This window comes from Mycteria americana, chromosome Z (assembly GCF_035582795.1).
Source record: "Mycteria americana isolate JAX WOST 10 ecotype Jacksonville Zoo and Gardens chromosome Z, USCA_MyAme_1.0, whole genome shotgun sequence".
NCBI lineage: Eukaryota > Metazoa > Chordata > Aves > Ciconiiformes > Ciconiidae > Mycteria > Mycteria americana.
The window spans coordinates 9,158,037-9,171,016 of NC_134396.1; the positions used below are offsets into that span (position 1 = coordinate 9,158,037).

The 12,980-nt window shown below is 41.9% G+C and overlaps 1 protein-coding gene across 5 annotated transcripts; it reads right to left on the reverse strand.

Moving 5' to 3' along the window:
• Positions 1-10: 10 nt before the first annotated feature.
• LOC142421859 (uncharacterized) lies at positions 11-12,977 on the reverse strand. Of its 5 annotated transcripts, XR_012778986.1 has the most exons (4): positions 11,517-12,977; positions 9,616-10,479; positions 6,382-6,448; positions 11-59 (listed from the first exon to the last, which is right to left on the reverse strand). XR_012778986.1 is itself a non-coding variant. In XM_075527007.1 (2 exons), the coding sequence occupies exons 1-2, from the start codon at positions 12,880-12,882 to the stop codon at positions 10,466-10,468; spliced, it is 492 nt and encodes a 163-aa protein (XP_075383122.1). In that variant the 5' UTR covers positions 12,883-12,977; the 3' UTR covers positions 9,176-10,465. The 5 variants fall into 5 exon arrangements, 1 of the variants encoding a protein (XP_075383122.1); XR_012778987.1 differs by lacking the exons at positions 11-59; positions 6,382-6,448 and having other exon boundaries at positions 9,176-10,479; positions 11,638-12,977; XR_012778985.1 differs by lacking the exons at positions 11-59; positions 6,382-6,448 and having other exon boundaries at positions 9,176-10,479.
• Positions 12,978-12,980: the final 3 nt, after the last annotated feature.

A 12,980-nucleotide genomic window follows, 5' to 3' on the forward strand; every position in this document is an offset into this window, starting at 1 on the left:
TCTTGTTTATCTCACTTTGCAGATACGGTTCAAAGTTCAGGGAGCTCATTCTGAACAACCTTGCAAGCAAAGCAAACCCCTTTAGCAAAAGTAGCCAAAATTTTTCTCCGTTAACTAATTCCAAGTGGAAACCATTTATCATGCAGAATGGGAAGGTATTTTTAACATAATGACTTTGAATACCAGGTTACGCAGTTTGTCAGTCACCCCAGTCAGCTGGAGGTAGTGGTACAGTCAGAGGAGGGGGGTGGGCCAAAGAGTCATTATTTTCTGAACACAGTGGTAACCACAGTGAGGGGGGGAAGGTACTTCTCTATTTATAAAAATGCTGAGCTAGCAAGTCTTTCTCTCATATGCTTTATCTGGTATTTGCCTTAGAGAATGGTGTACGCTGTCTGAGGGCATGTGCAGTACAGAGCTCCTTTTGCCCACCTGCTCTGGATTACGTCACTCGGCTTTAAAACTTATTTCTGTAGAACCTGCCAGTTTATCAACGTCTGTTGAAGGTTAGAGCCCAGAACTTCAGCCATATAAATCAATGGAGCTACATGAAAGCCGTGAAGCTCTACCAACTGGCAATAGCCACTTAACTCCGTATTACTCTGTTATGTTCTCTTAATGCCGTCACCACTGAGGTATCTGCAGACATGCAGGTGAAACTCTTTACTTACTCTCTTTCTTCAGCGAGATAATTGTTTATGCACGGCATGTTTTATTTTGACAGCAGTTTGCCTGAGTTTGATTTCCTTCAATGTACATATTATGTGTGTTTATGGAGAAATAAATGTTTAAAAACTTGGTGTGCCCTCAGAGTTTAAGGTGGTGAGATTTATATTGCTTAGTTCTATGGCCTGTGACTGTTTCCTGCACAGATGAGCTTTATGCTTCTGGCTGGGTGCAAGAAATGGAACTGCTGACTTTGGGGTTTATCCTGTAGAAGTCCTATGCTCAAGTCAACGGAAAGAAGGACGAAGATACTATTGAAGTTTTATTCAATAGTCTTGGAGGACATGGTGCAGAAAACAGACAGACATCAGACTGAGACTGAATTTTTTTTAAAAGGTGGAATGTGCTCACATTCCTTATATTGTTAGGGAAACACATCCTTGTATTCCTTGCTAGGTTGGGACCAAGGCCTCATAACTGTGACGAAGTCCTTTACTATTCCAAACGATAGATTATTTGCTAGGCCTCGTGCCTCAGAATAGCATGTTGATTTTCAGTGCTAATAAAGCCCTGCAAGGTTGGCTGGAAGTAAGTATTTGATATGCATCATGTCTGTCCAATTTCCTAAATGATCACTGAAGCAGCCAAAAATAAATGAAGCGGGTACAGATCTGTTAATAGGGAGAGGAATAAAAAGCAGCTCAGTAGTGATTGACAGTTGGTGTCTTGCCAATTATTGCAACACAGGTGGAGATACAATCAAATAAAGAGCGATATTCCATTCCCCTTTCTTTTTTAGCTTTGTAGAGAGGGATGTGCATAAGGCTTGACTGCCAAGTGCCGAGCCTATAAGCTATATGTAATACCACTGAGTGCTGCTGAGACTAGCAGCTCACAAGTACTGAAGAATAAAGGGTCCAGACAGAGTAAACTGAGCTTAAGCAGCTAACTTATAAAACAGCTACCTTGCTATGGAAAGCACATTAAGGATGGAATTGTACAGTGGTCACTACTGAAAAGTTAGTATTTCCTTCCATATAGTATGCAGAGACACCTGCAGACCCTCAGTTCCCTTACAGAGAGATGAGAAGCAGCTGTTGTTAGCAATTATCACTGTGCCAATAAAAACTATTTATGATATTATTTATTACTATATTACATTTTATTTATTATAACCTTATAATATTAAGGAGAGCTTAACAACATTCAGAGTGATAAGCCATAAGCATCTTGCTTTATGACATTCACCTTACCTGAGGTCATTGTTCTGCCTCAAGATTTATTGAGGAAAACAGTTCCTCTGTCTTAAAGCAAGTGGTAGGGAATATTATAATGTTGGCTGCGGGGTTAGATAGATCTAATTCAGTTGTTTTAGAAATGTATAAACCCTAAATATGTTTAAACTTCAGTCTGAAGCATTACCCTTTCTGAGTGGAAAAAAATCCACTTCCACTTTTTTTTACAAACTGTGGAATGAAGATGTTAATAATTGTTAAATTTACAGTCCAAGAGTCTGACCATTCAATTTCTTATATTAAGCCCCCTTGAATTAGTAGGCTTCTGTAGCCCTTTGTTCATAGCTTCTAAGAAATAATTGTCTTAAATCTTAATTTTGCTTTCCACTGCAAGTATTTTCTTGTTGTTGAGTATGTTCCAATCTCACTGCAGGAGGCAGTTATGAACTCTAATTTGGACAAGTCTTCAGTTTCAAACAATAATTTTTATAATTATCATCCTGTTTCTACTCACTTTCTTTCTTATTTGGGTGAAATAATGGTCCTGGTGGAAATAACAGCCCTCTTTCCTTCTTATTGAACATAAACGATCCCCTTTTTTGACATGTTTCAAACTTTTCAAAGCATCACAGCACAGAAATACCAGTGTCTTTGGAAATTAACTGATGTTTGTTATTTCTGTTGTCTAGATTGGTAACGTATACATTTCTTTAAAAAAAATCTCAAATGGACATGGAATTATGAGGCTGTCAGTAATTATATTCTGGTGACGTCTGCTGTAGTGATTTGCAACATGTGCAAATAATGAGAGGACAGAGGCAGAACACGGATGCAGCACGAACTCTATCATGAGACCTTAGGACTTCAGTGTCTGTTTTGCTCTTGTGACTGAGGGATGTCACAAACAGTGAATTCAAAGTCCACTAGTAGATCGTCACTCTCTACTGATTCTTCTCATGTCTTGTCATTTTATAACAGTGTAACTGTGTCAACTCAGTGGAATAAATTGCAACAAAAACAGGCTGTTGAGGTTTACTTAATGCTTACATAAACAAATTTCCATTTGTTTATGAGGCCTTAAACTCTTGGTTAAATGCTGTAAATAAAGGATAATTCAAGTGAAGGCTAAGAAGATAAAGTAAAGTAAATTCAGCAAAATAATTAGAACCACCAGTTCATTAGTTAAAGTAACTCCAGAAAGAAGGATAGTGGTGCAATATTGGTCTCGTGTTCCCCTCATGTGAGCTCCAGAGCAGTGCAAGATAACTGAATGCATACTTCTCAGAATTGAAAGGAAGCAACAAAAGCTGACATCCTCTGATATAGGCCTGGAGATTGTTTCAGTGAAGGAAGGAATAGCCAATATACACAATTACACATACACAGAATCACACAGAATCACACAGGTTGGAAAAGACCTTTAAGATCATCGAGTCCAACCATAAACCTAACACTGCCAAGACCACCACTACACCATGTCCCTAAGCACCTCATCCAAACGTCTTTTAAATACCTCCAGGGATGGCAACTCCACCACTTCCCTGGGCAGCCTGTTCCAATGCTTGACAACCCTTTCAGTGAAGTAAAATTTCCTCATATCCAGTCTAAACCTCCCCTGGCGCAACTTGAGGCCATTTCCTTTTACATTGTCTATGTGAAAAAAAAAGGGGGGCTTAAAGGAGCTCTGATCTAGTAGATAAATGTTTTGTTTTCTGTTTGGAAATTCCATTAGAGTAATGAAGTATCTTTAATTGAACCTATCTGTAGCACACTGTAATTAGCAAGGAAAATCTTTTTTTATCAGATGTGTCCTAAGTCATAATCATTGCACAGATTACAAATGCAAACTGACCCTAGTTGCTGAATACCTGCATGTATTCTGAGTTCCTCATTGGCTCTGCTTACTTTCTGCATTTATCCTGCAATCATTCTTTCAGCCTGCAAGTTCCCCATGTCACCTCAGTGGGCCTAAAACCAATGGTCCTCTTATCATTTGAAGAAAGGACAAATTACCTGATGATACCCAAGAGGTGGTTAAGAATGTCATAGCTGTATGATATCTTCTGTATTTTTGTATTTTTCAGTGTATTTAGTAATACTTGGCGGTCCTGTGATCTATAGAAGAAAACTGAAAATTCCTTCAGTTCGGTATGATTCTGCTTAGGCTCCTGGTGTTGGGGATAGTAAATCAGGAAGAAGCAAATGTAATCATGCAATGCAGGGTATCTGTACAGATCTCCTATATGGATCTCATATCCTACACAATGATCAGCGATCCCTCCTTCTACAGGAACGATGCAGCTGCACCAGGAATTTGGCAGGCAGCTTCAGGCTTTCCAGTACGGTGAACTGAGTCAACACATAACTACAGTGATTAAGGATCTGGACCAATGAATACAAAGAAATTTAAACAAAACCCTTGATTTTTCTGTATTCAGACAGTTCTCTTTACATGAACAGATCAGGTCTTCAAGAGGGTGTAACTGTAATCATAGCTTCAGAAGTATCATCATCAATACATACAATTCCCATCAAAGTCTTTATACCCAATAACTCTCCTTAGGAGACGTGGAGGAAAATGATTCATCAGCTAAATCCACAGCAGTTCATTCCAGGTGACTTTAAAGGCTTCTCACCAGAAATACCTGTACAAGCAAATTCTTGTTAATGATTTGTAACAGGTCTTCCAAGCATAGTTCACCGCACTGAACCCTAGCCAGGGAAGGGATTCAGTGACAATATACAGTGAACCTCACAGGAAGTTCAAGTCCGTTCTTTGCTTATCGGTTGTAAAATACATGAAAACTGAAGTGAAAACTGGGTCCAGCTAATGAGTAAGAGGGATTTGTATGAAAAAGTTCTCTTTCAAGAACTGTTGAATTGTGATTAAAAAATGGATGACATATTTTTGGTTAAATTTCTTTTGTGGCTCTATGTTGCTTTATTTTCCTGAGAGTACAGCAGTGGCTGCAAACATCATGATGTGCAAGAGATGTTAAGAGAGCTTAGGGACAGATTCAGATAGTGAGTGCAAGATGGGAGATTGTTTTACATGAAATGGAGTCTGACAAACTAGAATACTTATGGCTTCAAATACATGATCTTGAAGGTTGATTGTTGATAATACTCCTTTTCAGGTAGCATACTCCTGGAATGCTGAACTGTGAAAAAAACCTTGTGTGCCCTTCTTAAGGCCAGAGTATGTGAATGTGCCACCAGCACCAGTAATGAAGGTATAACTCGCTAAATCAACTGTTTTTTGCAGTTCTGTCCATCTTGGACATTCAAAAGCAGCTGCCATCTCAGTATCAAAGCACTCTAAGTAGCAAATTGGGAACTGCTGAAACAATTTGCAGATGAAATACAGAAGTAGATCGGTCTAAGTGACAGTTTTCACTTAACAAAATATACTTTGCTGCTGCAGCACACAGGAAGCTGAGATTGACAGCCATCTACTCCCACCATGAGTAAAAACTATTTTCACAAAAAAGAGGCCCCCTGGTACCATAATGAACTTCAAACTTAAGTACCTCAAGTGGTCTCTGTAGATAAAGAAATACTGTAAAGCAATACTGACCTTCTGAGGACTGGTGGAAGAACTGAACTGTTCATTAAGTGTGTTCTATAAAAGCAGAGGGAGGGCTGTGCTGATACATATGCTTGCAACAATCTAATCCTGAACAGACTGACTGCCTCCTTCTGTTTTTTGAAAGCTGATGGAAGTCTGGAAGAGTCAGATCTTTATCTGATTTATATCAGGAAACATAATTTGATATGCGAGGAGGACTTATAGCAGCTATCTTACAGGAACACCTTTCCTATTGTTGTCAGTGCCATTATTTAAAGAGTCAGCAACAGTGACTAGCATTCAGCCCCTGCCTAGATTTGGTTTCTGTTAACAAAGCCATACCAGCTTACAAGTTGTGCCCGCAGCAGACAGTACTTTGTAAAACATTCAGCAGCTACAGTACCAGTTATTGATGTATAGCTACTTGGTATCTGCCACCCACGCTCAGAATGTAATGGGTATGCCTATGGTCAGCTGGACAACTGCACACCTTGTGGAAGCACTAAATGCTTATTGATTGAATAGACTGGAATAGCTTTAATACTAGAGTATATAATGTAGCTGTCATAAATTCATACTAACTGGTGAAAAAAAAAAAGATAGAAAGACAATTAGTAGCTTCAGATTTCCAAGTATTTCCTATTCTCCTGAAGAGTTCACATTTTTGCTGAAAAGGATAATTATTAACTAACATACATTTCTTTTTGTGTGTTTTGGATGAAATATGTATAACAGAAGTCCCCAATCTTCTGATATTACAGTCCTATATTTTATTTTCCACAGATGCAGTTCTTGAAGGTAACAATGAAGGCAAAGTAAAATTTTGAATACAGAATATTATTTCTGTATTACATTGACCATGGGCCAGCAAAGATTGGAGACGATTATACCTGACAAACATATTAGCCCTACCTTGACACTGGCAGTCTTCCTATTTTTCCTATGGCTTTGGTCTCCCAGGTAAAAGTCAAGTTTTCTCCTAGGGAAAAGTCAAACTCAGAGTAGTGGAACTGTGATAGCATTCCAGAACAAAGGGTGCAGAATGCAACACAGAGGAAACAACTCAGTGTTTGAAACAAAACCAAGTGAGAGTAGAGAAGTACGATGACATCTTGTTTGAAGACACCTTTGGAAGTCACCTGCACAAGCCATCACACTACTCCACATCACTGCAAATAGCAAAGACACGGAAAAATCTGCCCTGAAAAATTCAAGCAGCCACTATTGGTTGCTTCTGTGAAATTGCCATTATTTCATATGTTCACATGTGTTTGGATGGACCTCTTGGCTTGTCTGAGAATTCACACTGAACAGGCTTCATATCATGTTCTCTAACTACAGGCAGTAACAGCAATACCCTCTTTTGAGTCTCCTCATCCCGTTCCAAAAGCACTGGCTTGACTTGTGGAACTTGAAAAGCAAGTGAGTCCTGGTCCTGGCAAGAAATAGTCATCACACCATGCCTCAACATCTCTCCATTCAACAGAGGTTTGCACAGCTGCTGGTTTGTAAGGCGTCTTGTAGAACTACAGGAGAGATGGGTCCCAGGTTTGCATTTTACTTTCCTAAGTCCTCATCTCTAGCTGACCTCTATTTTCATTTTTTACTGGCTGTCTCCTGGCAGGAAGACATGTTCAAAATATTACTCATGTATGCCTTATATTATTTACTAGTTATTATCTACTTATCAGGCATATAACAGTCTTAAGAATTGGATTTAAGGGGGTGGGAGTATCCCCAGTCGAGCCCAGAGTCAGTGTCTCATGGTGGAACATCTGAGCAGCTCCCATACCTGTCTTTGACCGTCAGCTTTTTATCCAGCCCTCTAAAATGCAAGCTGAATTTCTCTGAACTTTTTCTTGTCAGCAAAAAAAGAAACAAGAAGAAAAACAAAGTAGGGATTTGTGCTGATCCTGCATCATGATCATTGCCAGATTTCCTGTAACAGCTCAAGAAGAGGAAACAAAATATGAACGCGAAGTGAAAAAAACTTGTAGCACTTTAAAAATCATGGCAAGAAAGCTGCAGAACATTCTTTCCAACACAGCTAGCAGGCATTCAGAAGGAGAGACAGACCAGAAAACTAAATGCCTAAGTGATCCCATGACTGCAGTAACAGTAATAATTAACAATAAGGGCTTTTTAATTATATTCCCCTTTTTGCAAAGACCTTGTGATGTCTTACTTGTAAATGTTTTAAGTTAATGATAAAATTTTTGTTGATTCTTAACACAGACATGTGCCCAAGGTAAATTATGAAATATATAATTAAAGGATCATGCAGGATTTCAGATATCTGGTTGTCCTGAAGCCAAATGTAGGACTTCATTCTCTGTTGTTCAGGCAAGTCATTGTGCAGTCAGCGGCTCAAGCACCGTTTGAGGCTCACAGTGTGGATCGTGCATGAGGCTGGTCTTGAGAACTTAAATAACAGAGCAGACAGAGGCCGGATGCTCTTTCAGTAGCACACGTGCTTTGGTAGCTGCGCCATCTGTGTGTCTGCAAAAGGAGTACTTAAGTTGCTGTTATCATCGGCACAGTTACAGTCAATGTGCCACATAGCACACATGGTCTTGCACGGATGGAAGATGCTCTTGACAGATGGAAGGCTGTGCTAGAAAGAAAAAAGTTCTTGAAGGAAAAAAATCTTCCCCTAGATACTGGGAAGAATTATTTCTAGGTTGCCCAACGTTCTAACTTTGTATTGCTCTTAATATCTTAATTGCATGTGGAATGTTTCCCTGATTGTCTCCAGGTTCTGAAGTAAACTTTCATCTATAGTGAACATTATATGAACCTATCAGTCAGACGTAATTTCTCCCAGCAATGATACAGTCCATAGGTCTATGATTTTCTAGGAAGATTACATGGCCTGAAAGGAGGAATAATCTAAAATTATCTGTTAATGTTTCTGCATGTATAATACATGGAACTGCAGCACTGATAGTGGGCTAGGTCAAAACCTTTTCTGCCAGTTTAGCTTTAATCCTTTCCAGACTCTCTAGATTTCCATGGATTATCAAAGAGAGCTAGAAAAATCACCACATTTCATGTCCTGATGTGCTATGTTCACTGTTGCTTATCAAAAAAACCACAAAACAAAAACATTTTTGCAAATCGGATTTGCAAATACATAAGATTTTCTTGTGAAAATGTGGGTTACCTCTGAAGACATAATATCTACACATACAAAATCTTTATAAACAATGTCTATGTATGTTATTTCTACTTATGGTGCACAATGCATACCCATACAAAAATGTCATGGTATAAATTTATCTTAACAATTAACACAGGTAACTTTTTAACAGAGGTTTTCCTTAAGAGGTTTCCCAAACAAGTACTGACCTAGCCAAGGCCTGCTGAATTTATACTGGGACATGGACTAGATGGTCTTTAAAGGACCCTTCCAAACCATCCTATGATTCTATAATTCTATGATTCTATATTCTGGGATAAGAGGAAAAAACAGCAAAGTACTCAACACCTACTGTTATTTAAGCACTAAGCCACTATACAGTTATTTTAGGCATGCTTCTCATAATTCTGCAGAAGCCAAATCACTATGGTTTATGAAACTGATGAAAGACACTAAGTTCTTAGAGTTGCTTCTTCTTCCAGATATTTAAAATAATATAAAAGAAAATATTTGGATAAGAATGCTAGAATTCAACTACTTTCTCTTGCAGTGTTCACCAGACACTGATCTCCCTGATTTTACTAGTCAGCTGATCTTTGTGGGGTCACAAAAATAGGAAACTTGCACACAGTAGGTAAGATTTGGTGTGGAGCTTGTAGGGCAGCAGATAATGCTGAGTAGATATAAACACATGTCCTAGCTGTGCATTTCCTCTGAGAATATAAATATAACAGAGGAACAAGCTGACATCTTTGTGTCACAGATGTAAGGTTTAAGGATTTTTAACATCAATTCACAATTCAGCACATTGCAGTTTTCAAGCATTGCATTTTACAGTTACCACTATCGTTCTGACTTTCATTAACTCCTCATATCTTCCCTTCCCTCTTGAAACAGTAAAGAGATGAGGAGGATTAACAGAACAGCTCTCTGTCAGAGGCACAACCCATATTTATTTGCCTTTAAAACTTTATGAACAGTCACTGACATTGTTTCCCTAGGCATACCTGTCAAAGGGGCTCTATGGAAATGTTTTTCTCTTGCGTAATAACACACATCTGGCTTGCTCTAGGCATGACAGTAAAGCCCTTTCATGCACAGAACCAGTCATTGTGCAGTGGAGACATGCTGAGTCGTCTGATAGAGAGAAGATTTCTTGCAAATGATTGATATCACTACAGGAATGAGCAGTTGGTTTCCTAAGACTTGTTTTAATAGAAGAGGCCAGAAAAGGCCACATTGTAGCTATCTGAATTCTGCACCTCCCTGGGTGAATCATTTGGTCCTGATGTGGAATAGTGTGGTGGGAGATCTGGGCGTGTATGGTTGCACTAGCAGCTCTCAAAACTATTTGGGGAGCCAGTCAGAACTCTCCAGCAAGCTGGGTGTAGGTCACAGGCTGCTAGGTGGATAGCCTTGCGCTAGATAAGCCGATGGTCCATTTTGGCCTTCATTTATAATCTGAATCAACTGCTTTTGGAAAATAGTTATCTACTCAATCCTGCACGTAAGCACACCTTCTGAATTCTTGCTTTCACACCTGCAGTTTATTAATTCCTTCACTTCTTCAGACAAGAGGGGTTTTCTTTATTGAAGAAGGGAAATGCATGATTCACACTTTTCTATGATCAGTTTAGTATTCATTTTTGTCCATTTGCTCCTTCACAGCTCTCCCTGGGAAAGGCAACCAACACTCAGTCTGGCTGGATGTTTTCTGCCTTCTTCAACACTGCCATGAGAAGCCCAGAGCTGGAGGAGAACATCTGTACTCTTTGGTAGTATTCTCAAGCTCAGCTGAATGTTGTGTTCAGAAGGCTTTGTCAGGTTATCTTCACGGACACAGATTTCTCCAGAGTGTCACTGAGGTGATTCTGGAAAAGGAAAAAAATACAGGGAATTTTTAGCCATACAAATGGCTAATACATATTGAACTAGAGATACGGATAAAGATCATTTGGATGTTTAACAATTTTTTCCTCCTGTAAATAAAATGCGCTATAAACCAGGTTATTTAGAGACTTAAAACTAAATTGTATTGTTTTGTAACATAGCTCAGAAATCCTAGAGGTGGTGCTGGGAAACACCACACCTGTCTCTAGAGAGGAAATGGAGAACCTGAAAAATTATAGCTCAATCAGTCCAATTTTATATTTGAAAAGCTATTAGGACGAATTATGAACCATTCATTTAAAAGCTCCCATCTAATCTGACAGTACAATTAGAAGGGTGAAGCCATAGGAAAAAAGTGAAGAAAGAACCACTGTGGAAAATCCCATGGGAAAAAAGGCAAATGGTCAGAAAAAAACATAAATTAATGAAAAATAAGCAAACCAGTAACCTTGTCTGGATAGGTAGAAGGTGCTGGAATGGAAATTTTTCATTCTTGTGTTGTATTTTGGTCCACAGCAGTAACTTTAGCAATATTTCAATTTGAATTGCAAGCTATTGGAGATAGAGTTCTTCAACGGAACATTAGAACTGTAATGGTTTAAAGCAAACCTTTATACTTTTTAAATGCAGGAGGCATCAACATTCCTCATGTCCTGTCGTGTACCAGAAAACAAGAATGGGTGTGGCAGACAACTCCTAGATGGAAAACAATTGTCTGAGCAGCCCTACTAACAAGAACAATAGTATTGTTACATTGGCATGGCCATTAAGCAATAACATGAGGAACTAAAAGGGACGTAAATTTGACTTCAAACTTATTTATATTAAATTACAAACCATCACTATTGATAAAACTTTCTTGTATTACTGTATTATAAAACACTGCGCAGAGTCTCAGGAGTTTATGTTTTAAAGAGTATATAAAAATTAGTTTGGACTTGACTGAATGCCTATTATTTACGTTTTGTTTGATGTTGTAGGACTTCTGAATGGCTGCCTTAACTTCACAGGCATTTACCCTTTTAGTGGCAGACGAACACGGCAAAAGCAATCGTGTAGATCTGGCACCGGGGAGAAGTGATGGAGTTCATAACCAAGCTCATCATGGGAATTACATGGGCAAGCTCATGAGAACGTACAGCCATTGCACGCAGCAGCTCTTCTGTTGTCATGAGTGACACAGAGGCTGTCAAGGGCATGATCATTGTGTCTGTTTTGACAAGTTAAATTATTATACTGGTTTACTTGGATGAATACGTTTTCATCTGGTGACAACACACGAAGCCTGGCTGACTAGGGATGCCCCTGAAGACTCTGGCCTAGAAGAGAAGCTTGCGGTTCACGTTGCCAGCGCTCAGGCAGGATAGCCGAGGGGCGGGCTGCAGCCAGGGCCGCTCACTCATCACCCTCTCCTAAGGCGCCTCAGCCCAGTAACCCAGCCGCTCTGCCGGAGCCCTCAGGTGCTGCTCCGCCATTTTCGCCTCCAGCGGTGGGGACCCGGCGCTAGAGGGGCAGAGCCGGGCGCCACGGGGAGGAACGCCAGCCTTGCTGGGCGGCAGTTCCGTGCAGCTTTTGACACCACGTCGTGACGCTCATTTCAAGTGCCACTCAATTTACATTACGAACGGGGAACACCACGGTGCGCGCGCCCCGCACGTAAGCGTGGCCGTGTAACGGAGGGGCTGGTTCAGCGCGGGGAGCTGAAGAGAAGCCCCCGAGGGCCGGTTCCCGTCTGCGAGGGCTGGGGCTGTGCGTGCTCCCGGGCCCCGCCACCGCCTGGCTGCCGGAGCGTTGTGGCAGGTTGCCCGAAGGAAGACAGTCACTCGCAGAAGCCGCAGCAACGTAACGCTGCAGAGCGCGTTCGGAGAGGAGACAGGCGCGCGTTCCTTCAGCCACCAGAACGCACCCGTGTGTCCGTTCGGCCTGAGCTGGCAGTAAGGGCAGACAAGCGTTGCCGGCACCTTGTCAGGCCGGTCATTGGCACGACCTGGCTCGTTCCTCAAACCGGTGAACGCGCCGACTCGCGGCCTGGGAACAACGACGGCGCTGAGGCCCAGCGGCGGATTCCCCGCCTCCCCCTCACCGCCGGGCAGCAGCCGCGCCCCTCCCAGGGGCGGAACAGCCGAGGCCGCCACCCCGCCGCCGTCCAGCGGGCGCCAGCCGGCCGCGACGGCCGCTCCCGCCGCCAACCCTCTTGCCGGGCGGGGTGGCCGCCCGCCGCCGGGGCCCCCAGCGCTGCTCCGGCCCGAGGCGGCACGAAGTGACCGCCAGAGCCGCCGGTCCCCGCGGGGAGGCTGCCAGCCCGCCCGCCTGCCCCGCTCCCGGGCCCGCCCCGGCCGCGGGTCCTCACGGCGGCGCCGCCCACTGCCGCGCGGTGTCGGCATCCCGCCCCCCCCGAACTACAACTCCCAGAATGCACCGGGCCGCCGAGCCGCGCCCCCACCGCCTGCGCGCCCTGTCGTGTGAAAGGTGACCCTGACGT